This window comes from Coffea arabica, chromosome 1e, assembly GCF_036785885.1.
Source record: "Coffea arabica cultivar ET-39 chromosome 1e, Coffea Arabica ET-39 HiFi, whole genome shotgun sequence".
Classification (NCBI taxonomy): domain Eukaryota; kingdom Viridiplantae; phylum Streptophyta; class Magnoliopsida; order Gentianales; family Rubiaceae; genus Coffea; species Coffea arabica.
In genome coordinates this window covers 50,298,519-50,324,791 of record NC_092311.1, presented here as the reverse complement: position 1 = coordinate 50,324,791, position 26,273 = coordinate 50,298,519, and the positions used below count along the sequence as shown (strand labels likewise).

Sequence of the window (26,273 nt, the reverse complement as noted above, 5' to 3'; positions counted from 1 at the left end):
GCCAAATTGAGATTTGAGAACCGAATCTCCCTCAGAGCTAGGACAAACTATTGAATCGGCCAGACCATACAGGTTGCTTACAGAGAAGTATTTCGTCTCTAAACAGGAGTTATTTCTGGATTGTTCTTACTTCGTCGGCAAGGACAAAAGGAAACTAACTCTTGCCCAATTGAGTTGCTATGTCTATGTTCAGTTGTAAAAAAAGCTATTTGTGGGACATCCGATTAGACTCTTCTACGAAAGGCTGATACTCGAGGCACACTGATTAAAGCATATCAGATCATTCCTTATCAACCCGGAATCCATTAATACTATAGCCCCAGTGCATGAAACAGCAAATACTGCCCGTCAGGTCCTTTTTTTTTTAAAAAAAAAAAAAAAAATTTGGCCTGCCATTGGTTCAATGAAGGAAAATGTCTTAATATGAATAAAAGGCCTGAAAGTCACCATAAATAAATTAAAAACTGGGATTCTTTAACATAAACAGAGGTATGCAGTGGCAGCAATTGGTTGAAGGTACCCATAAAAATACTTCAAGATTGAGACGTTGGTCTACAAATGCATAGGCTATATTTACACATGCATTAATATGCTACATACAACCGAAAGTAAGGGATTTGGAGTCGGGGAAAAGGGACACCTTGAACCCGTAAAAATACATGACAATATGGTATACAAAGACAGACTCAAGGTAACTTATCCTGCAGTATCAGCAGCTGCGGCGGCTGCTGCTGCTGTTGCTGGTCCTCCGAAACTTGGGTTTCCAGCTGTCGATGTTGAATTTGCTGCTCCTGCTGTTCTGACTCCTTGCGTTCTTGTTCACCTTGCCAAACCCAGACAATATCCTGCAGACCAGGTCGTAGACCGTCATCTAATATCTTCAGATATTCCAGTGTATCTCCACTTGATTTCTTCATCTCCACCAAATGAAACTCAGGAGTGACCTCAAAGATCTCCGCATCAATGGACAATATTCCCTTTCTACCTTCTTTTGTTCCTTCAAGTTTAAACAATCCTCGATCCCTTTTTGTTGTCTTTAGCTTCAGACGCTTGGCAACTTCTTCCAGCTTTGAGATTATGACAGCTGCTGGTTGCCAAGAGGTGAATCTGGCTTCTTTCTTTCGTGAACTTTCTTCAAACAGTCTGGATAGATCAAATCCAGCAGAAAAAGAGATGATATCAAACGCATTTAGGTTGGTAACTGCCAACAGGTCTTGTGTGCCATCAGTGGCTCTACTGCTATTCTCAAGGGATCTGGTCCCTGCATCTGTACTTGAAGAAGCAACTTCTTTGTTTTCTATATTGGGCTTGACTAATTTTGAATTCAATCCCCCCTTAAACCAAGGATGATCCTTGATTTTTGCAATTGAGATTCTAGTATTCGGATTTGGATCCAATATGCGCAAAAGCAGACGGCGCACTTCTGGTGGAAACCAATTGGGGCACTTGAACTCTGCTTTGCCAATCTTCCGATACATCTCCATCAAATTTGAGTCATGAAATGGAAGATAACCAGACAATAGAACAAATAAAATCACCCCACATGACCAAACATCAGCTTTGGCCCCATCATATCCTTTCCTATTAATGACCTCAGGAGCAACATATGCAGGAGTACCACAAGTGGTGTGAAGAAGCCCATCTTGGCGTTTTGATTCAGCTAGGGCACTTAAACCAAAGTCAGATATTTTCAGATTTTCATTCTCATCTAGAAGTAAATTTTCTGGTTTCAAATCCCGATGATAAACCCCCCTGCTATGGCAGAAATCAACTGCATTAACCAGCTGTTGAAAGTATCTTCGTGCAACATCTTCCTTCAGCTTTCCTTTAGCAACCTTGTAAAACAGTTCGCCCCCTTTGGCATATTCCATTACATAATAGATCCTGGTCTTAGTGGCCATGACCTCATAAAGTTGAACAACATTAGGGTGCTTAACAAGTCTCATAACAGATATTTCTCGCTTGATCTGATCAATAAGCCCAACCCGCAATATTTTCTCCTTATCTATCATTTTAATGGCTACACTCTGTCCAGAACTAATATTCCTACCATAGTAAACCTTAGCAAATGTGCCTTGTCCTAGTAATCTACCTAATTCGTATCTTTCCATCAATACACTCACTGTATTTTCCATTTTTAAGCTACAAAATCAGTTATTTGATTAAATATTTTTTCTCCTGTTGATGCCGTACATAAATTGCAAGCAGGAGTGTTAGATACTTGATATGGCTCACCCGTCCTCACATATGTCATGCTTTAATAATACCAGCACTTTAAAACTTCTTGGACCAAGTTTTCCTTTGGCATTAGATGCAATTAAATTATGATCTAAGCTAGCAATACCATCATGGATGGAGGAATGAGAATTTGCAAAGGTCAAAACCTCGTCAATATCGGAGGGAGGCTGTGAGATGCTCAAGCACATCTTTCTGCATTCCCTGGTTTCTCCCTTTCAAAGATCAACTGGTAATGCCAAAAATATGTTGCTGAGCAACTTAATGAGCTTGGTGCCACTTCAAGAGTAAGCTGAGATAGAGCAAGAAGTACGATCACCAGACCAGATAACCCTTAGGCCTGTGGAACAAGAAGGATAAGGTATGTGTTTATCTACAATGAGATAAGACTGCAGTATGATTGAAAAGAATTAACATAGTGAACAACAAATGATTGCAAATTCCCCTTCCCCTCCCCACTTCTTAAATCCCACCCGTCCCCTGCTAGAAAAAATTTAAAAAAAAAGATTGCAAAAATGTAGTGTCAAGAGCAATCGACATCCACCATTTCCAGCGACAGGAAACACTCAAAAAGCATCAGTACACTCAATGGCAATAATTTCACCAATCATCCTTTTGAAAAATGCTTATCATGAAGACCATTTTTGTCTAATATTTAAGGTTGTGAGAGTAATTACATACTGTAGACAACATATTCAGAGAAGAACTAATGGAATTGGCTACTTCAACGCAACTCTAACATAGTTAGCGTTCATGATTATGATTTAGTGGCCAAATAATATTCTTAGGAAAATATTATTATTTTCTAATTGCTACAAAATCAACAAGATAATTCATTTCTCGGAGAATTACTATGAAATTAACTAAAGTTGTTCTCAAGCCCATATGCATGTCACGTAGATATCCTTCCTGTTCATCACGAGTCAAATCTATACACCCAGTATTACACTGGGGACAAATAAGGACACGAATATCAGAAAAAATCATGCTCAATGTTGCCTAAAATACTAACAGAAACTTATAAACCCCAATTAACAGGCTAAGGATTTTCAGCCTTCTTCCTCTGTTGCTCTGCAATCAAGATTCAAGCTTTCCACCCCATTAAGACAAATAGACAATCCAAAAAGGACTTTCAGCTGATCAAAAATTGAACATGACTAATCTCATCTCAGCAGTTTAGTAGAAATGCAATAAAACATAATAATCAAATAGTAGTAGACAACCATAAAATTGACCCCAAAACCGACACTTACCTCTCTATTTCTTTGAGCAGAGATAGAAAGACCCCACATAAAATCTGCAACTGTAAAAACAATGGAAAGATGTCCGGCTAAGAAGAAAGGTCTTTCTTGATACACATATAGAGAGAGAGAGAGAGAGAGAGAGAGAGAGAGAGAGAGAGAGGGAGGGGGAGAGAAGAAGAAGAAAACTAAGAAGAGGAAGGAAAAAGAATACAAGTGGCCAACCATATATGGGATGAAAGTGCGAAAACAAGGATGGATGTGCTAGAAGACAGCGGGAGGAGGAAATTTCTCGTGTGGGCTCGTCTATGATAAAGGCACGTGAGGTGTCCTCAGGATCCGGAATCTGTCCTGAATTTCATCATCTTTGTTACAGGAGCACTGGGCACTAAAAGACGAATCTTAAAGAACTTTAATTTGATCCGGAGTTGTTGGAACCCACATCGCCCAACCCGGTCGGTTCTTTCATGGTACCTATGATCCCATTACTGTAGTTAAACTAAATATGCAGATTAACAATATTGAGTTGCCTTAAAAAAAAAAAAAGAAAGAAAAACAATATTGACTTGTCTAGACAATGATTTTATTTCAATTTATTATTTCATTATTCGGAAATCTTTTGGTTTTCTTGTAAAATATTCCCTGGATATTTGATCAATGTAGAGATATCCAACGTATAATCTTGGCTTTGTGAGATTGTGATTGGAGCGTTCTTAATAATGGATGAATATTAGGCATAAAAAGCAATTCAAAGGAGGTATGAAAAAGGAATTATTCTATTTTGGTGAATCAACTAAAGAAACTTGTATGTGTTCTTAATTTTTAATTAATTATTGAGTAGTATCACATGGTACGGGAAAAGACAAAAAAAAGGAAAATTTGAAGATAATTGCACATGACACTTCTTGAATTTCATCAAGTTTTGACTATCAAGTGAAGTCAATAGCTAGTAGTGTTCGGGATATATAGCCCAAGATGGGGGATGATATGACTGAAATCACGGTGAAGTAGAACATTATATTCACCAATTGGCTGGAAGTGGATTTCTCGTGGGTTTCCCTTAAATTATTTTTTACTGTGTTGTTTAACCGCTAATCTCCTGAGTGTTTCTAATCTAATTGGGTGCGTGTGTTTCTATCTCTTAACAGAAAAAAAAAAAAAAAAAAGTAGAACATTGTATTCCATGAAAGGGGATAATTTCTTGCTAAGTTGATTGGCAAATCACTTAAGACCAAATTTAAAGATGCCTCTTTGAATAATCAAAATCTCTGTACCACTACACAGCAACAAGTAATCCCTGTTATTTTATTTACGAAGAGAAATGTCCTTAATTCATTGTCTCATGACTTAATTGAGCAAACTAATTATGATGCTTTATGGCCCGAAACTGTCGCACAATAACTGTTCATGCATATGACTTTGAATCTTTGATTGCATTAAGATTTCAAATGCTACGGCTCAGGATGTTTAATAATAAGAAATCCGTCAACCTCCTCCAATGCACTCAATTGAGTTAAGCGAGTCTGTATTAATAATCGTAATAACGGCAAAGACTAAAGAAAACTGCATCTCTAACGCAGGAAAATTCACCAACACATCAAAGCAAGAAATGCTTCCCCATCCTTCGACTGTAAATTACCAGAAGAATGGGATGCTGCAACAAAAACTGGGCTCTAAAACTATATGATTCAAATAAATGCGATACATCATTGTCATTGTCATGTGAAGAAAACACAAAGAAATGGACGCATCGGGAACATTGAAAAGGAAATGACGGGGGTTGGCAAGTTTGGACGAGTAAGAACACAGGAGTTAGGACAGGTGGTGAAACCGTGATTAAGTGGTTACGTTTATTAATTCAGAAAATTGAAAAGGTGGAATTTGTGGGGTGAGTTTGAGCCTACGTGGGGGTCGGAGGAATGGAGACAGACAGTCAAATGACTTTCATCTTTAGTGCACCTAATTCCCAGCATGGTGCCACGTAGCCAAATCAAGTTAGAGATAATAACGGACCTCCTGTCCCACATCCTGTACCATTTTTTATTATATTGCTATTTCTCTTATATAAATATCATGTTTTAATTCTTTTTTGTTTTCTTAAGATTCAATAACTATTAATTAAGTAAAAAATAAATACAACAACTTCAAAAAAGCAATATATAATAGAAAATTAAAAAATACAGCAGAAAATTCATAAAAAATCTCATTTTTTATGCATTTTGATTTTTTGAGTTTGTTAAATTTTGTGTATTACTCAATTAATAGTTATTGAATTTTAAGAAAATAAAAAAGAATTAAAACATGATGTTTATATAGGAGAAATAGCAATATAATAAAAGATGGGACAGAGAGTGGCACAGGATGTGGGACAGAAGATCCGTTGCGGTTAACGACTCAAGATCATGACTCCCTCTCTTCTTCCTCTTCTTCCTTTTTCCTTACCCCTAATAATTTATTCATTTGTTAAGATGAACGTTTGATTCTGGAATCTCAATAATCTTTCTACCTAGTTATGAAGAAGTCCGATTGAGTATGAATCAAAATTGTAAGCAAGAGCTGTATTTTGGTAGGAGCATTACTCTTGTAAAATTGAATGTTGGTACTTCTTTGATTTACAATGCAAAAATAAGCCCGTCGCATTTCTACTTTTCATTGTTGTAACGCGAAAATCTGAAAATCTTTAGTTGTTGATCAGAATCAGATACTCCTATGTTTTTGAATTTATTCAGGCAAGGATCAATACAAACACATGAAAGATAATCGTGAGCTTGTAAGCTTATAGAGTTAGAAATTGCGGTGATATTTCCTCTAATTAGATCACTAAAAGTAATAAAAACCTGACAGGCCACCAAATGTTTAAAAGAGGAGCTATAGTAGGAACAAAACAAACATGAAGGGAATTCATACTCGCCCTTTTTCTCATCGATGGTTGCGCATATATAGAACATAACAATACCAAATATATAAAGGAAATTTAAAGCAATGAATTATGCGATTTTTGCATTGAATGACAACTGTGTTGATGGACGATTTGTAATAGTAATAGATATATATATATATATATATATATATATATATATATATATATATATATATATATATATATATATATTGGAATTGTGGGAGTGTAGAAGCTGCCCTTAATGTCTTTCATGGCCTTCAAGCGAAAAACGTTATTTGCTGGAATTCTGTCACCGTTGGCTTGGGCACGTATGGTTATGGAAAGGAGGCTATAGATATTTTTGTTTCAATGGAGAAGGGAGGGATGAAACCAGATGGCATTGCCTCTGTTGGATTTTTATGTGCATGTAGCCACTCTGGGATTGGTTCTTGAGGGCAGAAGTTATTTCTCACGACTGCGTGTAGCTTTCAATTTCATGGCGTTTAACATTACGGTTGCATGGTTGACCTATTGGGTCGATCTGGATTTGTGGAAGAAGCGCTGAAACTTGCGAAGACCATGCACATGAAGCCTAATGCCGTGGTCTGGAGAAGTCTGCTCCAGGCATGTCAAATTTGTAAAGATACTAAAATCGGTGAGAAGGTAACTCAGAATCTCTTGGAAGTGGATCCACGTGAGGGGGGAAATTATATGTGTTTTTATCAAAGTCTATGTGCATCACCCAAGTGACGTCAATGTATGCCGGAAGTTAATGATGGAGAGAGAGGAGTACATAAAACCCCAGGATGTATTTCAATTGAGGTATAGGCAATGTTGTACACCGATTTCTAGCTGGGGACACTTCACATCCTCAGTTCCAACAAATTTATTCATTTCTGGATGAAATTGAAAAGGAGCTACAGGCTCATGGGTACCAGCCAGCCAGATATAACTTCAGTTCTTCATGACGTCGGTGATGAAGACAGAGAGAGTGCAGCCAGATACCACAGTGAAAGGGTTGCTGTTGCTTTTGGGCACCATCAGGAGAGAGAGACTCTCCGTGTAGTCAAGAATCTTCAAACTTGTAAAGCTTGCCGCTTAACTATTAAGCTTAGTTCAATGTTATTTAAGAGGAGAGATTATAATGAGAGGCCGAGATCAGTTTCACCATTTCAAGGATGGGTTTTGTTCTTGCAATATTTGCTTTGCTGAAGAAGATCATCCTGATTCCTCAACCTACAGAACATTGGAAAGATGTTGGCTTTGCCTTTCAACTGGTGATTTTTTTTTTTTTTTTTTTGGTTCCTTTAACAGGGAAGTGATGAACTTTAAGAAGCAGGGAGAAGAAGGGGGAATTAAATCCAGAACCTCTAATTCCTTTTAATTGGTGAATTTTTTTTTCAATTGGTGATTTTTTTTTTTTTGGTTCCTTTAACCGGGAAGAGGTGAACTTTAAGAAGCAGGGAGAAGAAGGGGAAACTAAATCCAGAACCTCTAATTTCTAGAATCTCTGCTTTAACCATTAGATCAAAACCTTCTTGACGGTCCACTTTGATGCATGGATCCTCAAGAGTATGACGATGATGTTTTGATCATAATACAAAAATAAAGTTTGTGCATTCACCGTGCACCATGAGATGTTAGATGCTGTTGTTTACAATTATACATGTATTTGTTTTATGCAAGTGAGCCAGTTGACTCAACAGGAATGCGAGACTTAAAAAAACACTTGTGTTGAAGAGCTCCTATATTTGTTTTAGGCTGCCTGCTACATTTTTACCATTCACTTCAGATTGGGGCAAATTTGAAGCTCCATTTCCTTATAACTTCACTCCTCCTGGTAGAAATCCATTTTCTAACTTTGTGACCGAGGGTTATATGCGTGCTGGTGTACCAGAAACATCTTACTTCGCTCCGTCAGTCTGTTGTATCATTTCTACTACTAGTAGTAGGTATTTTTGCAGTCATGTATGCATGATCTACAGTATCATCATGTTGTATTCTACTAGCAAGGTTGTTCAATGTACCAATGAGTAGTCCGGTAAAGTAAATAGACTAATTTGCTAGAATGATGATGAGAACCTTGATTTGATTGCGATTGAAAGTCATTATTATTATTTGACGAGGGTCCCCTGCTTTGAGAAAGTATGACCGGGTGACTTTGAACTTTTTAAGATTCGTATGGCACAAACCACAAAGTACTCCGTATTTGGTTCAATCTCAATACAATACGTCTGTATTTGGCAAAAATAAAGTGGCAGTCAAGGTGCATTAATTGAGCAAGTGTTGTTTGGATTGTGAATTATTAGAGATATTTTTACTGTAGCACTTTTTGTGATGTAATGTATGTGAGATAAAAAGGTAATTGGGAAGATAAAAAGGTGTGTTGGAAATTGTAATGATGATGTAAGCAAATATATTTTGGCAAATAAACCGCAATCCAAACAATGTCCTGGTAATTCAGCGTTACATTACAGAGCAATGGAGTCGAAGCCTGTATTAAACTCCACGAGATTTTAGGAGGTGCTCTAATCTAGAAAATTCCGAATTTAATCGACTGCACGTGCATTCTTCAACTCCATCGGCAGGATCGAGATTGCAGGTTTCACATTCACATGCCCAGCCACCCCATAAATTATGGCCAAACATACATAGTGTCATTTTCACATGCCTTTTTTTTTTTTTTTTTTTCCCTGAGACGATAAACCTAATCTATCCTACACTAAAGGGAAGGGGGCGGACCTAAGGAGATCCACGAATAATTCGGAAGGGACTGAACTACCACCGGATCAGACTGGTGCACAGCACACCCTTGCCTCCCAGCTTACCAACTAGGTGATGGTCACTGAGCCATTGGCCCAGTGGTTAACATTTTCACATGCCTGCTTACGAGGTAGAAGTTAGAACAAATGTCAGCCTTGCATTTTAATTCAAACCATTTACGCTTTGAATTGGATTTCGTCTTCCACTGGATGCGCATACAATCAATTTAGCGGGTTTATAGCTATAAGTTACTATAACATGCCTGTTCTGATAAAAGTTGACTTGAAAAATTATTCTTAGATAGTCGCTGAATTTCCCCCTTCGTGCATGCTTCTGTATTCTTTATCTACCGGACAGGATTGGAATGTATTAAGAAACTTAAGCTTCATGGATAGGAAGGATGGCTGTGGGTCGGATACCCTTAAATATTCCTCTCACTTCGGGTTTGAATTATCATCGAATATCCTCTACCTACAATTTAAATAGTTTTAAAATAAGGGAATTAACTTTTATCAAAACTAAACTTAATGCATACATGTTAAATCAACACACTTTATTGAATTTTAAACTTGAGTAGGCTTATAGAGAAATTCGGCATTTTATAAAGGGTAAATATACAATCTTTTAAAAGAATATTTAAACAATTATCGTATCTACGGAAAAGATCTTAGTCTCATAATTAAGATTAAAACTCTACAACGTAGAGGTTTTGAGTTCTTTTTGAACACACATACATGTACACATATAAGATCCTAACGGGTTATCCAACGTCGTCCAACTAAGTGATTTGGGTCGAGTACCCCGTGGGTGTTGAGTTTTACCCTGCTTGCCATCCCTATGCATGCAACCTCTCTCCATACGGTTTTAAATGAGAAATGAGAAGGCAGCTAGTTGAAATTTAGAGAGATAGGGTCCGTTTATTATTTGTAATTTATATTTGATTAAAGTGAATGTGGTTAAAAGAAATCAAAAAAACGAAACAATACGTTATAACTTCACTAGTTAGGACTACCGTATTCTTTATCGTAGTTTGATTTGAACCCAAAAAAGAAAAAGAAAAAGAAAAAAAAAAGATTACTGTATTCTTACCTGGCGCTACCTTTGCCCATATGATATGACCGGGGCGCCAAAGCACAGGGAATAAAGACAAAAAAGAAAAAGCCCTAGGCAAATAGAATACGAAGTCTGTATTGGGAATCTAACTGTATATAAAGATGGTGCACTCACATTCATAGTCTGGTGTCTGCTTCTTCCCTTCCCCGTCCTTCAAACATTTATTATTGAGGAAACTTAATCAGACATTTTGCAGAAGTAATCGAAAGAGAAAATGCACACGCGCATGTCGGATGTTCCCATAAAGCCCATGAGAGTCAAGTCTGAGGCCAAACTATCCTCTTGCTCTACGACTCTGTTGAGGCAGCCATCAATGAGCAACTCCTCTAATGAAGTCTACTATGCAGATTCGTCTGCCGGCATCCCATTCAGGTGGGAATCTCGACCTGGAACGCCTAAGGTCAAGCTCAGCGAAAGGGAAAGGCGGCCGCTTCCTCCTCTCACCCCTCCACCTTCATACCTATGCAGCCCTGCTAGGATCTCTGTAAAGAAGCATCCATCGGAGGCGCCTACGCCTACGCCTACGACTGCTAACCCTAGTAGCATCTTGCAAACTGTTCTTCCTAAGCTGAACGTAATCAAGAAGAGCAATGCGCAATCCTCACCGTCGTCGTCTTCTTCTTCTTCATCCTCTCCATGGTCTTCTTCGCGTTCAGTTCGCTCATCTCCTTTTACTCCAAAGCCTGCAGGCGGGAAACAACGTAGAAAATTGTCTTTTCACTCATGGGGGAAAGATGTTGAAGGTGATGAAGACGAGGGATATGTATTCCATGTCTCAAGTCTCTGCTTTGGCGGTGTAGGCGGCCGTTGCTCCTCCAATAGTGTTACGCCGAGCCGCGGCTCTGCTAATCTGCTCAATTTATTGCTAAAAGAATCTGCATGATCGATTCTTCATAGCCCTTGTTGTTTTGGGAAGCTACGTACTACTACAATTTATTGCTACAAATCTGCTCTTCAGTTCAAAAAAGTGTGTGGAATCAAGTATGTGGTAGCATGTAAGATAGCACTGTCATGTACTAGTAATTTTCAAGAAACATAATGGCACTAGCAATCACTAAGTTATTACAGCTCTGCTTTCCAGTTCTCCTTCAGTTTTTATTAGGATTTAGAGATTGTGCTCGATCTCTTTTCGGGAAACCTTGAAATGAAAAGTTTTCTTGTAACGCTGTTGACATCTTTCATTTCTGTGTCTTCAATTGCCCAGTTGAAATTCGGAAATGAAGGAAGGCTAAACAAAGCCTATGAGAATCGCATTTCAGTCTGTAGTAAAAGCAGGTTGATCTGTGGCCTTGCATTGCCATTAAGGGCATAAGCAAGAGCGAAATTTGGTGCCCCACCAAGGGGGTTATGCAATTCAAAGCTGAATGACAAAATATTTTGTATAAAAACTCCAGGATTTCATCAGAGTCCAAAATGCTGCATCACAATCTTAATTCAAATGATGATCTACTATTGATCTCATTAAGATTCAAAAACTAAAGTTTATGTCCAAGATTTCTGGATGATGACATTTTAAGAGGCAAAAACAGATTTAATCTTAAACAAAAAAGTTTAGGGCACAACCCCATCGGCATTCTAATTCTACTCGGATCGGCAAGATTTGTGCTGCTGCGTAGTAGTGTGGATCTTGTAGGTTTCCGCTTTCCAAGTAGCAATACATCCAGGTGATATGAATTTTACACCGGTACGAGTGCTTCGGACCACCTGCTGTCAGATTTTCAATTCGTGTGTTGTACAATATACAGGCAGCAGGAGAGCACGTGAATAATGGGGAGGGGACATTCAAAAAAATGGAGCCCAAACAGTCGACGGAAGCTTCTGATTTGGATTCATTACTTATATATTTACCTATTCAAAAAAGTAGAGGTCCTATGGCGTTTACCTATAAAATGGCGTTTACAATATGGGCTTGTTATTGTGATACAACAAACTCGGGCACCTAAATCTCTCTTTTGACTATGCCACTGGACCGGCTTAGTGGGCCAGAATTGTCCGTATCAATTCAGCGGGCCTAACAATGCAAAGGGCCAAGTGACGACGGTTGCTACCTGTTAAATATAATTTCTCCTTTTCGTTTGCTTATGTGATACAATTACCAAAAGGGCCGTTCGATCCCTTTCTGTGGAGTCCGTGGGAGCCCATATATTTCACTGAAAAATAGCAACAATTTTAAATTTAAAGTTTGACGTGTTATTTCCACAATAATTATCCAATGATCAGAAATTCAGAATGCATTTGTGCAACCCCAAAAAAAAAAATTTACATAGCGTAAATCTCAAAATAAATATGTAATGTTGAATCTGAAACAAACGAGAGGTAATTCTCGTCGAGGCTGTTGATGCCAGTCTAACAGTTTTGGTCTGTGAGATGAAATTAATGTATGAAATAATTAAAAACAATATAAAATTTTCTAATTGGTGCCTGTAAACCAATCTAAATTACAGCTAACTTATTACATTAGTGCACAGAAACACTTTCTCTACATTTAAATGCTTACTCAGATTAAATCTATACATACTCTTATTTCTACTCCCATGCTAATCTATTACAGGAAGATTGATCTAACACGATCACGAAGAACTCACGATAACTATACGAATGCATTACGCACCCATATAAATTGAAGAGAATATATATTAAGTGACAATTTTGACGGAAAGTAAGGTTTGAATCCATCCCCACAATATACAATATATGTGGTGGTCAAAGCTAGCTGGTTAAATATAAATAGCTCTGTTTTTAAACTCGCACCAGATCGGCCGATCGAACCGGGAACCGTCCAGTTGGCCGGTCCGAGTTAATCCTAAAAACCGAAAAATCAAAAACTCGGTCAAATCAGGTCAAAAACCGGGTTTGACCGGAAAAATGAACCCGATCTCCCTTTTTTTTTTTTTTTTTTTTTTACTTTTTTTGAATGGTCAGAATATTTTTAATATGATGTTTTGATCCTTAAGTTGTTAAAAATTATTAACATACCTCAAATATTTCATACTTTATAAATGTTGTCTTAAAGTTTGGTGTTATTTTTCAATTAAGTCCATAGTTTTAATTCTAAACTTGTTAATCCTTATTAAAAAATATAAATTGCTACTTGATTGCTCTAATTTATTTGTATTTTCTTATTAAATATATTTGAAACATCAAATATATATGAATATACCTTTATTAATATTAACATGTTATTAAGTATTTTACATATAATATTTTAATTTTTAAATAAATTTTATTTATGACGTCATCCGGTTCAACCCCTATCGAATCCGGTTCAATCCATTGACCCCTGACCCTTAAGCTCGACCGAGTCGATATCCGGTCCGGTTCTGAAAACATATAGATAAATAGGTATGAGGGGGCCAATGTAATGTATTCGGAAGAAACAAGGTTGCGATTTCCTAGGCTTAAAATACGGGTCAAACGATAAAACGCATCGCTGCATTGCCTTGCATTTAAAGCAAGTCTTTACATCACACTAGCCATTAGTATTTACTACTTGCAAGCATATGCAAATGGGTAATGGGGATTTGTTTATCCTTTCCAATGCTCCAAAACCAACCCTCCATTTTCCATTCCCTACTCCTCATCTATGTCAGGTCATATATACCCTTTACTGGTGTCTCTCCTTTTCTGCACCTACTCTGTGATGCCAACTTTCGCGAGAGTTGAGTTTTTGTCTGGCCAACTTCAACCCACCACTTTGACGCTCACTGGACATGCCCTCATTTTTTTTTTTTTTTTTTTTGCCCACCTATTTTACTCTTCACTGGAATCATGTACACTGGGGAATTTTCGAGAACTCGACAAAACAATACACTAATTAATTGAAGCCAATTAAAAAAATTTTCTCTAGTTTTCTTTGAACAGTATAAACTGTTTAAGTTTAATATATACTTTAACCTTGAAAGTAATTATTTACCCAAATTTAGAAAAACCTCTGACCGGTAATTTCTTTTCTTTTTAGGTTGCCTTTAACATTGAAGGTATGTGTATTGCTTCTTGTTGTAGCAAAGTAGGTTTTACTTCCTTTCCTTTGATATGAAACAAACGATACACATGGAATCTCGTAGATATTATACACTAATAACAGTTTATGTTTTACCTTCTCTTTTTTCCCCTCATGGGCGTACATGCAAGCCAAAAGGTTGTTTTTCTTACAAGAACTTCAGCCATTGTATGCCCTCGGATATGTGGACTTGCATCCTACTTTGTTACGCTTCATTTATCTAATTCCCAGAAAGATTTTTTTTTTTTGGGGTAATTAAAGATCAAAGATATATAAGTTAGTTAAGAACCTTGTTCATTACAAGATTCTGGGTATATGTCCTTTCTTACCTTGACATGCCACCCACGAATGACAGCTTAGATCAAAGATGTGGATGGCGCTAGTACAAGTTATTAGCTGTGGCTGAAACTGTTAAACACGTTTTGCGAGTCAATAGTTACTCAAGAATAGACTGTTTTGAGGGTTTAGCTTAGGTATAAATTGTGAACACCGTCAAGCAATTCAAAACCTTTTAGACGAAATCCCTTTTTGCTACGACTACATTTGCATAGGGATTCGATAAGAAAAAAAAAATAAAAACTTTTGTCATGCCTGGCAGTGAATTTCCGAAGCAACTCTTTTTTTTTTTCTTCTTGAAAGCCGACTACCCAGAAAATCTCTCAACTATTAAACTCCTACTTTTTACTGCAAATCTATTAAAAGAATAAAAATAATAAGTTCCAAAAGAAAATGTATTTTTGACATGTCTATCTCAAAGGATAAAATTCTTCTCCAGTTTCTTCTAGACACTAATTTCTGCCTCGTATAACAAAGGAGGAGAGCCTCGTATAAACAATTTCTTGACATTACAAATTATGAAACTAATGAATGAATGCTACCGTTTTGCAATGAGAAAGGTTTAATTCTGTTGCTTGGAGGAGTACTTCGCCTGAAAATTCCAGATCGTGAAGTCCATTGCTGTATTTCTCAAGGCGACACGACATGTATCACATGAGAGGTGGGTTCTAGGACATCGACCCGGACTAGGAAAGAAAACAAACCAAAAGATTTTGCCTGGAGGAACTAAATCTTTAGCAGTACCCTGCCTCAATAAATCTACCTTTAATATCTAGACCTTCACATTAAGTCATCTTTGTTTCATCAAAGCGATCATCATGTTTTCTTTACGTCTAAAATTAGATGTTGAAAAACACAAAAGAATATTGTTAAGACAAGAAAATCTGTCCATTGCTAAGGCTGAAACCCCAGTTGGCTACCGTCAAAAAAGTCAATAGCCATATGAAGTCACACGTGGGGGAAAGCAAGCTAGCTTTGACGGAACACCCCAAAGGGAGCGTGGGGGCCAATGTAAAAATTTGTCCAAATCTTCAAATTCAATGATGTATTGATTATCACTTCTTTCCATCATCACTCTCGATCTTCTAATTTAGGCCGCCCTATTCTTACTCTAGCTCATAAGGTTGGAGTATAATATTTCACCATCTCAGATACACTTAATTTGTTAGTTTGTGATGAAAAAACATTGACCTACTTTTTCTTGATACCTTGCCTTTTAAGCACTCCTCTTTTCCCTCAACTGGTTTCTTTCTTTTTCTTTTTCGTTTCTCCTCCTCTCCCTTGAAACTTGAAAGTTGAAGCTTTCTCTCCCTCGCCTTTAGTCTGTTCCCCCAATCCCATCCCCACATCTAATTTGCAAGCCGGCCGTGACCTACACTAGCATTCTTGGATGTCCAGAGAAAGGTATGATCAAGATGGTGATAAGGCACATATACAACCTTGATTCTGTAATCCGAAATTAAGCAACTGTTTCTAAGTGTTTTTTTTCCCTTATATTTCTTTTGGAATTAAAAGTATATACAGGGAGAGATTAGATGAGATAGCAAAGAAGTTGAAAACAGAATTCGATGCATCGTCACAGATGGGAAGGAGAAACATGTTAGGTCCTCCAGGAACCTTGAATACCATTACTCCATGTGCCGCTTGTAAGCTGCTCAGACGAAGATGTGCGGAAGAATGCCCTTTTTCTCCTTATTTTTCCCCACATGAACCCCAGAAATTTGCTGCTGTTCACAAAGTTTTTGGTGCTAGCAACGTTTCCAAGATGCTCATGGTAAGTAAACCATTTAATCTTAGATATCAGATAAGAATCGAGAAATTAGTCCAACATAAACCCTCCTTCTCCACCTTCTTTTCCTCTTCCCTTTTCAATTTTTTCTTTGATCCTAGGAAACAGTTATTAACGAATTGAACTTCTTCTGAATATGTGAAACTATTTAAACACTGCAATTCTTGTTTTGTTTACTTCAATTCTTTGAAATTTGTAGGAGGTCCCTGAGAATCAAAGAGTTGATGCTGCAAATAGTTTGGTATACGAAGCAAACGTGAGACTAAGAGATCCAGTATACGGATGCATGGGGGCAATTTCAGCATTGCAACAACAGGTTCAATCTTTACAGGGCGAACTTCATGCAGTTAGGAATGAGATACTGAGATATAAATATAGAGAGGCTGCAAATAATATCATAGCATCTACTCATGCTGCTTTGGTCTCCTCTGGAAATCATGTATCTGTTGCTATGATGCCACAAGCTCCGGCTACTCCAACTCCCACCCCCGCTCCCGCTCCTTCTACTCCCACACCAGCTCCCGCACCACCTCCTCCACCACCGGCCCAACCTTCTGCTTCTCTTGTTGTTGTTTCCACCACTTCTTCTGCTCCTTCAGCTCCATCTTTGTACACCCCACCTTCTAGCACAGCTAGTTTTAGCACTATCACAAACAATAATATACCCTTTTTCGATTAATCTATCAATTTCACCCACAGATTTTTTTCCCATCATATCTCTCCGTATACGACTTCGTTTGAGCTGAAAATTGCCTATCAACAGAAGTAAATGACCCATTCATTTAGTTAGGCAGCACGAGTCACATTCTTAAGACATCAAAAGTTAGGTCAAAGCCAAAGAGAAGATAAAGAAACCGACCCTATTATCCTCATCCTACACAGAAAAATACCAGTGTACTATTTGGCCTTAAATATTCGGATTGTAGATTCTTGTTTTTGTCTTTGCTTGACTTAGATGAATGGTGCCTGATTAGAAATAAAAAGAAAGAGGACTGAGGTTAATGAAGCATAAGCAATGTGTTTATTGAAGCCTTTTCCTATTCTGTTTTTATATATTTATTTCAGGACTTTGTGTTTTTGTTTTTCTTTTCTCGTTCAAAAAGAACTTTTCTTGAAGAGACAAATTCTTGTTAAACTATCGGTACCTGCAACTACTGACCTTCATTAGGGTTTCTGAAGGAAACTCCACCCTTTATACATCTACTGGGCTTTCCGTATTTGCCGTCCCTTTGGGGTTGGAGTTGATAGTATCAGACCAGGTTTCTGTAACTAAAGAAAAAAAATCCAAATGGAAACTAGCTGGTTCCCAGAATGAAAATTCTGAATTTCCGAGAGCTAGCTTGCCTTAATTTTCCGAGGAGGCCTTTCTTTCCCCTGGTTTCAAAAACTTCAAACACGCGAAGATCGAATGGGAGCTTGCACGTGTGGGGTACAAGGACAATGCCCTCAGTAGTGAACTACAAATTGGAAGTCTGAAACTGTCTGCTGCTCATACATGCAAGTCTGTGCCCGTTAAAGGAACTTCAAGATTAAGGAATGCCAGAGACTCCAGAGAGGAGACAAAAAGTATTGTACATGTGCAAGATCAGAAACATGACCCCGAGTTCCGGTCAGAATTGCAGTGCCGTAACGTTATATTATTTTCCTCCTTTTTGTTTTCGTATTGTGAATTTTATATCATTATTCTCCCAATAGATTTTTGTAGTTTAGATTCTTGTTCTTTTTTTTTTTTTTTTTGCCTGGAATGTGAAAAAATTTATGCTACTTATTGCCCAGGATTTAGCTACAGCAAGCTTGTTCTACGCGAGTACTGAACTCGCATCTAAGGTATCGTACTAAGTTGGTGTGGCTGTGGCTGTGGCTGTGGTGGTATATATGACAGAAAATGCTCTGGCAATGTGTTATATTCTTGTTCGTCATCTCTCCAATTTTTTTTTGTTTGTAATTTATATAGGATTTACTTATTATGGGGTTCTGTCCTTTTCAGATTATTTTTTCGTATTTAATTGCATTACCACTCACACTGGAGTGCGTGTGATTGTGCCGAAGAAGTCATTTCGTTTGCTTTCGTATTTTGTTTGGTTCATTGATTGGGTTATGGCGTATTCCGAGTAATATTAAAGAAGTCGCAATATCTCTTACTCTCCTATTGGATCCTATATATCTTGTTCTCTCGTAGGTAAAAGAATACGTATAAAAAAAAATTCCAATTTGGCAAATTTCTGGTATATTCACTACATTAATTGTGTGATACTTGATGGATTGACAAGAAAGACTCACCACTGGGGTCTCTGTACAATTTGGTTGAAAGGTAAGCATCATATCCTTCACTGTCAATCCGGTTTCTGGGCAAGCAAGTATCAGGCTCATCATGCCCAAAAACAAGTGTCATCAACTGCTCCGACCACTATCTTAGTTCTGAATTTCTAAAGGTGAATCAAGAGGAAGGCAATTCTTGCAAAAAGTATATATGCACAGATGAATGCTTCAATAATTGCAAGTACATAACAGTACTAAATTACTAATATATATATATATATAGATTCAGTGTTTTTTTTTCCTCCTGTTTATAACAGCTGTATTGAAAGGTGGTTCCAAATTGGCTGCTGTTGAAAAACAGAATGCATATGTTTGTGATAGGGATCCATTTCACAAGGGAGAGAGATACAAATTAATTAAGGATCTCCAAAACCCCATATCAATTGCTTTGTGTAAATTATACTATGTGCTAATTAATTGGGTTGTCAACGAAACTGCCCACATCCAAGGCTTTAGTACTATTGATTAGTGGCATAATTGTTAGAGAGTTTTCTTGGCGTGTGGAGCTCATCCAGAGTAGGAGTAGGAGTGATAGGTGTAGTAGCAGGCATTGGATTTTAATATTGGGCACACCATGCTCTTGCTAGAAAGTTAGCGGAAGCTGTACGTAATACTACGTGTATTTACAGTTTTATTCCAATTTGGCTTTGAGAGGAGCGTCTGGAATTAAGATGGAATTTGTTTTCACGTCATGGTTGCTTGAAGCAGTAGTGGCTTTTTAGCTTGTCGTTTTATTTATTTTGTATGGTCAAACACCAATCCAAATTTCTCATATTTCTGCGAGGGCAACTAAAAGAAGTTAGGGTGTGATATTTAGAATAATTACTGTAATTTTTTTTTATGATATGATATACGCAAGATAAAAGGAAAGATGATTGAAAAATATGTTTGTGATATGATACGACAAGTATATATATATATATATATATATATATATATATTTTTGTAAATAATGCCAATCTAAACACACCCTTAATTTAACTAAATGTTCTCCCCAAAGGCTCACACCACTGCTCAGAGATTTATAAAGTAATAGAATAAATTAGAAAGGTCAACATTTAAAAAAAAAATGCATTTATTTATCACTTGGAAAAACCCTTGTGTCCAATAAAAAGAAAGAAATGTAATTAAATGGAGCAACAGATAGGGGCAAGTAAAATGTACTTCAAGAGCTTCCAAATTTCCCAGCTTCTCAATCCTCTGTTCCCTTTTTGCCTTTTGTTTTTTTTTTTTTTCAGATTAAACACAACCAGAAGTCAGGTTCATGTTTGGTAATGTTGACTGGCTCTGGTCGATGGACAGATCACATTCAACAAAGAACTGAAATAAGCACAGAAACGTGTTTAGAAGTTATACAGCGTTCATCTTGATGATAGTCAATGACCGGTGTGGCATTGACAATTTGTGTGTGATTCCGATATCAACAAATGTAAATAAATATAATTAAGTTCCCGACGTAGGATATTGAGAAACTGCTTTGCTTACTATCACATTTACAACAAAAAAAGAAATTATTATTCAAATCAAGCTATTTAGGTATTTTTAAATATTCAGAGACAGAAGTGATTTGGATCAATCAATGGTGCCTAAATTCCCATCTCCTCCATTTATTTATGTGTTGGAGAGAGGCGATTGCCACCACGACTTCAATCTCTGGGCCTAAAATTAGCGTCCGACACTGTTCATATTGCTAGGTCATCACATGGTTTGTTTCAATATGAATGCTTTTCAAAGTTCGGTCGCTTCTGCACAGTTTAATTAAACTAACTATTTGCGAAATCTTTCAAGTTTATGGATGGATTAGATAGACTATTAGCATAATTACAGACAGAATTCATTAATTATATAAGCATTCTCTGTACTGGCAAAGGGTGTTGGTGAATATACTTAAATGTTATCCTCCGATCTCAAGGTCATTGCCACCCAATTGAACACACACAACATCGTTCCAACGCTCAAAACATGAGTTGACTTTCTTCGCAAAAGTGTTGATTAGTGATTTAAGTGTGGTTTAGAGTTCAGACTCTATTAGCCGAGTCGGCACTTGTACCGATAGTGCTGCCCTTAATTATATACTAATTGGTATATCAACGGTTGTTTAGATCATCTAATTAAGCTCCACCCCCTCTAGTCATCTAAGGGGAAATCTTCAAAAATCCAAAAATCTTTGCTCATTTAGGGGTGCAAACGAGCCGAATAGAATCGAATTTCAACTTAGTCTTATAAAACTCAAGCTCGACGAGCTCAAAATGTAAAGCTTGAGTTCGAGCTTAAAAATTAAAAAAAATTATTATATTTTTTTAAAAATGAATAAAATAATAATTTTTTAATAAATAATAAAATATTATGGATATATATGTAATTTTACTATTAAAAAATATATATATATAATTGAGCCGATTCGCGAGTTAACGAGTTGAATATTTTTGAACTCGAGTTCGACTTGATTAACTCAATCTTGACTCGAGCTCGATGTTCATCAAAATCGATTGGACTCAATTCGTTTGCAGTCAGGGGCGGATTTGAGGCGGGGGCACAGGCCCCCTTAAATTTCTATATTACTTGTACAATTTTGACATAATTTTAAGTGTGCTCCCGAGTTTTTTTAGAAAAGATGTGAAAGAATGGGTCACAAAATTTAGTTTTGTTACTTATATTGAGAAAAATATATTTCGTGAAATTTAAAATGAGAAAGTTATAAACCGTTATCAAAATATGAAAACTCGTCGTGAGCAATTGTAAATAGTTTAGTTTGTTTTTGAAATAAAATTATTATTACATTAATAATTTTGAGTTTGTCTTTTTATGTTTTTCATGGAATATACGTATCATTTGTACTTGTTGATGAATTTATTATTATTATTTTTTACTTAAAAAACTAAAAAAAGAGTAAATAAAAAATTTTAGTGTTATTTTTGTCCCACTAAGATTTTTTTCTGGCTCCGCCATTGTTTGCAGTCCTAGCTTACTTACACATCCCATCTATTTCCTGCCAGGCAACATGGAAGAATCTAAATCTTTTATCACAGCTTTTGTGATAGAAGTGAGGCCTAGTCTAGTTTGCTTTCTGCTTTCTAGAATTACTTGTAGAAAGGTCAGTGTTAAAAATGTTGCTCACGAATTTAAGGATTTTTTTTTTTGAAAAGTAGAAATTTAAGAATGATTTTAAAAGCGGTTTATAGAGTTAGCTTATTTATATGAGCTTTAGATAGAAAAATCAAATGAAAATAAAAGTTGTTTTTTATTGGGCTCAATAGGCCCATGTGAAGTCCCATCGGGTGTTTGGCGTGGCTTGGCGATCGACGGATAGGTACTGTTAGGGGAGCCCTTAATTTCTACAGGGTACTTCCAATAGTAGACTCTTTCCAAGTGGTGACAAATCTAGGACTAATTACCCCGTTTCTTACTCAAAAGGCCCAATGTTTTGAGTGCCCCATTTGCTCACTGAATCCATAACTTGACGTGGCATTAAATCATATATCTACTCTCTGCTACTGTAGCAATTTTCGGAACCAATACATTATTTCATTTTTTTTCACTAAGAATATTTTTGTTTTTGGTTTTTTTTATTTTGTTATTAGATTTGAATTTATTTCAAATCTGATTGTCAAATTTGAAACTTTTTGGATCTTGGATTTATTTCGACAAAAGCTTAAAATTGTTGATTAGCAGATTTGGCGATTGCAATATCCACACAAGAAAATTATAATAATTTATTTCTTGTATTTTTCAAATATGTTAACATTTTGTAGATATATTGAATCTGTTAAATTGCAAATATGTTATTTCTAATACGTGTTTAACCTATCATTAATAATGATGTAAATCAAATTATGCATGACGATTTTCAGCAATTCATTCACGAAATTTGCTTTTTATCAAAAAAAAAAAAGACGACACAATTCTTGGCAACGATGATCCTGTTGAGATTCAATCATGTACATGGCCTAGAACTCTATTCCTACACTTTGAGCTGGCATCCAAAACTTTAAACCTAAAAAGCGACCATATGATTAATCAAAAGAAAAATTGAAAAACATGCAAAATTTATAAGTTGGATATGCTGTCACAAGTCTCAATTCATCTAATATAAAACTATTTAAATTTTGTAAAATCACTAGTAATACGTATTTTTCTTTCTTCAAAGCAATACATTGAAGTAGAAATTAAAATAACTATACTCACTTGGTTGCCTCTTTGGCCTCCAGAATACGGAATGGTAAGTACAACTTACTTCGAAAAAGAGGATAGAAAAAGACGAATTGAACGCTTGGTGGGGGGAAAAAAACACAAACCAAGGAAGAAAGACTTCCCAAAACTCAATCAAAACTTAAAACAACGTCCTACACACAAATTAATCACCACGTGCAATTGATGCTATGATCAATCAGTTCAGCTTCCTACAGTTTTTCCTTATCTGGCCTTGAGATCGCGTAAGAGGATTAATATCTCCCATCTTGATCATTGCTTTCACAAAATCAGAGTTGAAGGTCTTCGAATCCTTGCTGTACTTTTCGACCAACGAATCGGTGGAGCCGCCGTTGTATAAAACTTGATCAGAGTGTAGGAGGCCCCTCTTGTGGATAAGGTTCTGGAAGTATTTGGTGTCAAAACCAGTAGGAGTTTGAAGGTCTAATGGAGCCAAATTGTTGTTTCCTCGGCCGACGGTTGCGGGACATTGACTCCGTCTGGTTTTAGCAAAAGAAGTGTCTATATTGGTCTCGTTGTATATACGAGTCCGGAAGTTGGTACATCTCGCTTGCCCGATGGTGTGCGCTCCTGTTGTTAGTAACACCAAACATACAAGGCAGGCATTTTAGAGATTGACCAAAATATTAGCATTCAAGTGGTCTGTATAGTTCTCCAAATTAATTGTATGAGCCAAATTGTAAGGATTTACACTAAAAATTATACAAATTACATAAACTGATTTGAATTGGATACAACTCAACTCATGAGACCCTAATTCATTGTTAGTAGTATTTAACTTCTTGCTTGTAATTAGTCATTTGTTGCATGAGAACGTCGGTGCCAATCCTAAGTGGTAAAAAGGTAAAAGGAGAAAAAGAAAAGAAAAGAAATGGCGGAAGTATGGAGAAATGAGTACCAGACAAGGCGACCATATCCTTTGCTGAGAGGCCGACGGCTTGAAACCTATTAATGAGGTTAGCGAGAGTAGATGTTGGACCCGGAAGACGGCCACTATTGGCTTGAGAAAGGCTGGCCGTTTTGGAGTCCCTTCTCCCAAGTTTGACATCCCAACTAGGTCCTCCAAGCTGATATGATGATCCAATGAAAAATAATAAAAACAGTGAAATATAGGAACTTTATGAGCAATGGAAGTTTTTGTTTTTGTTTTTGGGGTGGGGGGGGGGGGAAGAGGAGGAGGAGGATACCATATGCATATGTAGACTTACAATGACAACGGAATCACGAGCAGCAATGGCAACAATATCGGCGCAGGACACTACACCTGGACAAACTTTTTCTACCTTTTTCTTGATGTCATCAATTACACCGAATCCTCGTATCGAATTAATGTTGGGAAAAGCAGTCTTTTCCCCCTTGAAAGAAGAAGTGTCGTCTAGGAGTATAGATGCATCGCATCCCTGAAAAAAACATCATTCATGCACCTGGCAGACTTTAATACTGGTATTATATGGTTGCATATATGAGGATTACATATATCTGATTCTTGTCATTAACTTTTGGATGAAATCGAACTGATTATAGTAATTAACCCCCATCAGAATCGTTGGTTCTTGTGGTGTTGCCGTGCATGGTTGGGGACTTTGGGGGTGCCCTCACGCATTAAAGAACATTTTGAAGTCGATTATCCATCGTTTTAAAAAAAAAAGTTGTTTGGAATATTTGAAGAAGTCTAAAGAGATTTTTGATGGACAGAAATCATGAAATCAAATGCTGGAAATATTACTTGGACAAAACAATCATGAAAGAAGAGCCGAACAAGCGAAGCCCCCATTCTTCTTTCCTTGGACACGGCTGAATGAACTTCTGATCTTATGGTACCAATCACTTTCGGACAACTCTTAGAATAGAAGCTAGTCGAGAGTTGGGCAGAGGCAAAACTCATCATTGAGCACATAACCATAAGTAACGTGACACTGACCATAGTAAAGGAATTACGGCAATAATTAGATGAGGACGCCATTTCAAGTTTTGGTAACAAGTCGATATTTTTGAAGCTTGTAGTTGAGTCACATACACCTGCAGTTTATATAGACTCCTAGGGGATGTTGTTTGGCGCAGGCATCTCGCCTAACAATTTAGACTACTGCATGTAACTGAAAATTTTACCATATTTTACAAAGAGTGAAAGCAAAACTAAAATTAACAGAGCCAAAAAAGAAGCAGACTTGGAATTGGATACTGATTGATAATATATGCACGTGAAATGAAATGGTTCAGTTTTTTTCTTTTTCTTTCAGCTGTAAGAATTAGAAAGTAATTCTTGAATTGAAAAAGGAAAAATAAAAAAGAAAAGAATTATTGGTTGATTGGCTTGGGATGGAAAGTGGTAGGTAGAGCAATCTGTCAAGTTTTGTCTGTTACGCATGCCTTTTGCTTTTTTGATAGTATATTCTAACCAAGAAAACTCCATGCAGGATGGGACATCTTCACGTAGAACATCGTAGACAGTTCAGCAACCTTTTGGGACCGTTAAAGCAGCCATTCATAGAGGATAAGTACTCGAGAACTTTTGCTCGTCAGCTGCGTGATACTTTAATCAGTCTTAAGCGTCCTTTTCATCCTTTAATTTCACCAAGCCAAAACTATGACGGAAGAATATGCCCCCCCCTCTATAATTAACTACGATAATAAAGAGAAAACTGTTCAATGGGCTTATAGAATTAGTAACTCGTTGAAGTTTTACATGCTTTTACAAGTTACTGTTTCTTAAAAGGATATGTATGTTTCAGACAAGTCATCAAGGATATTTGGACAGCTCGAAAATTATCTTTAACCTCGTGAAACAATTGAGACTTTTCGAAAGCAACACTTTTCCCGCATAGTGAACTTTGGTCCATTTTTGTCTTGTCAGTATGCTTAATCAATATAGGTTGATGGAAAATTTTTGGTTTGTTTCGGGAAGTCTTTGCCGCTTACTATTCAAAGGTAAGAGAGGTGGAGTGTTGGCATCAGCCTACTAGCCAAGCAATTGAATGAGGCTATCATTTAATACTCCTGTAAGTTTTAATCTGTCAAATAAAGCTTCGTATTGAGGATTACCTTATCCAGAAAGAATATCCAGAAAATCGGTGGGGGTAACCGTTTAAACGAAGACAACAATCTTAGGGCTAGCTCATAAATGTTTTTCTTCAAAATTACTGTTACGACCGTCTAACCATGGGCGAAACCTCAAAAAAAAAAAAAAAAAGTGTGTTAATTTCAGTAAATGTGTTTGAAGAAATTGGCCGCGACCATGTTCTCTTTTACTAATATTCAGATATTTCACCTCTAAGTTTTTGGGCTAAGCTCGAAAAAATGGATAAATAGAAAATTAAGAAGTATGATTAATTGGTAATTTAGTTATTTTTTCAAAGTGCACAGAAAATTACACGGCCTTGTTTTTTC

The 26,273-nt window shown here is 36.8% G+C and overlaps 3 protein-coding genes across 4 annotated transcripts; 1 reads left to right on the top strand and 2 right to left on the bottom strand.

The window, feature by feature from the left end:
* Window positions 1-492: 492 nt before the first annotated feature.
* On the bottom strand, window positions 493-3,882 carry LOC113712006 (CBL-interacting protein kinase 2). Its single transcript, XM_072061373.1, has 3 exons — window positions 3,702-3,882; window positions 3,489-3,538; window positions 493-2,575 (listed from the first exon to the last, which is right to left on the bottom strand). Exon 3 carries the CDS (start codon window positions 2,133-2,135, stop codon window positions 687-689), a length of 1,449 nt encoding a protein of 482 aa, XP_071917474.1. The 5' UTR covers window positions 2,136-2,575; window positions 3,489-3,538; window positions 3,702-3,882; the 3' UTR covers window positions 493-686.
* Window positions 3,883-15,678: 11,796 nt separating this feature from the next.
* On the top strand, window positions 15,679-18,344 carry LOC113711992 (LOB domain-containing protein 15-like). 2 transcript variants are annotated; one of them, XM_027235270.2, is made up of 3 exons: window positions 15,679-15,973; window positions 16,094-16,343; window positions 16,558-18,344. In XM_027235270.2, exons 1-3 carry the CDS (start codon window positions 15,960-15,962, stop codon window positions 17,035-17,037), a joined length of 744 nt encoding a protein of 247 aa, XP_027091071.1. In that variant the 5' UTR covers window positions 15,679-15,959; the 3' UTR covers window positions 17,038-18,344. The 2 variants fall into 2 exon arrangements, with proteins under 2 accessions (XP_027091071.1, XP_027091064.1); XM_027235263.2 differs by having other exon boundaries at window positions 15,682-15,973; window positions 16,085-16,343.
* A 4,437-nt stretch (window positions 18,345-22,781) lies between these two features.
* On the bottom strand, window positions 22,782-24,898 carry LOC113711983 (peroxidase 4). The gene is made up of 4 exons (XM_027235253.2): window positions 24,613-24,898; window positions 24,095-24,286; window positions 23,785-23,953; window positions 22,782-23,456 (listed from the first exon to the last, which is right to left on the bottom strand). The coding sequence occupies exons 1-4, from the start codon at window positions 24,847-24,849 to the stop codon at window positions 23,065-23,067; spliced, it is 990 nt and encodes a 329-aa protein (XP_027091054.1). The 5' UTR covers window positions 24,850-24,898; the 3' UTR covers window positions 22,782-23,064.
* Window positions 24,899-26,273: the final 1,375 nt, after the last annotated feature.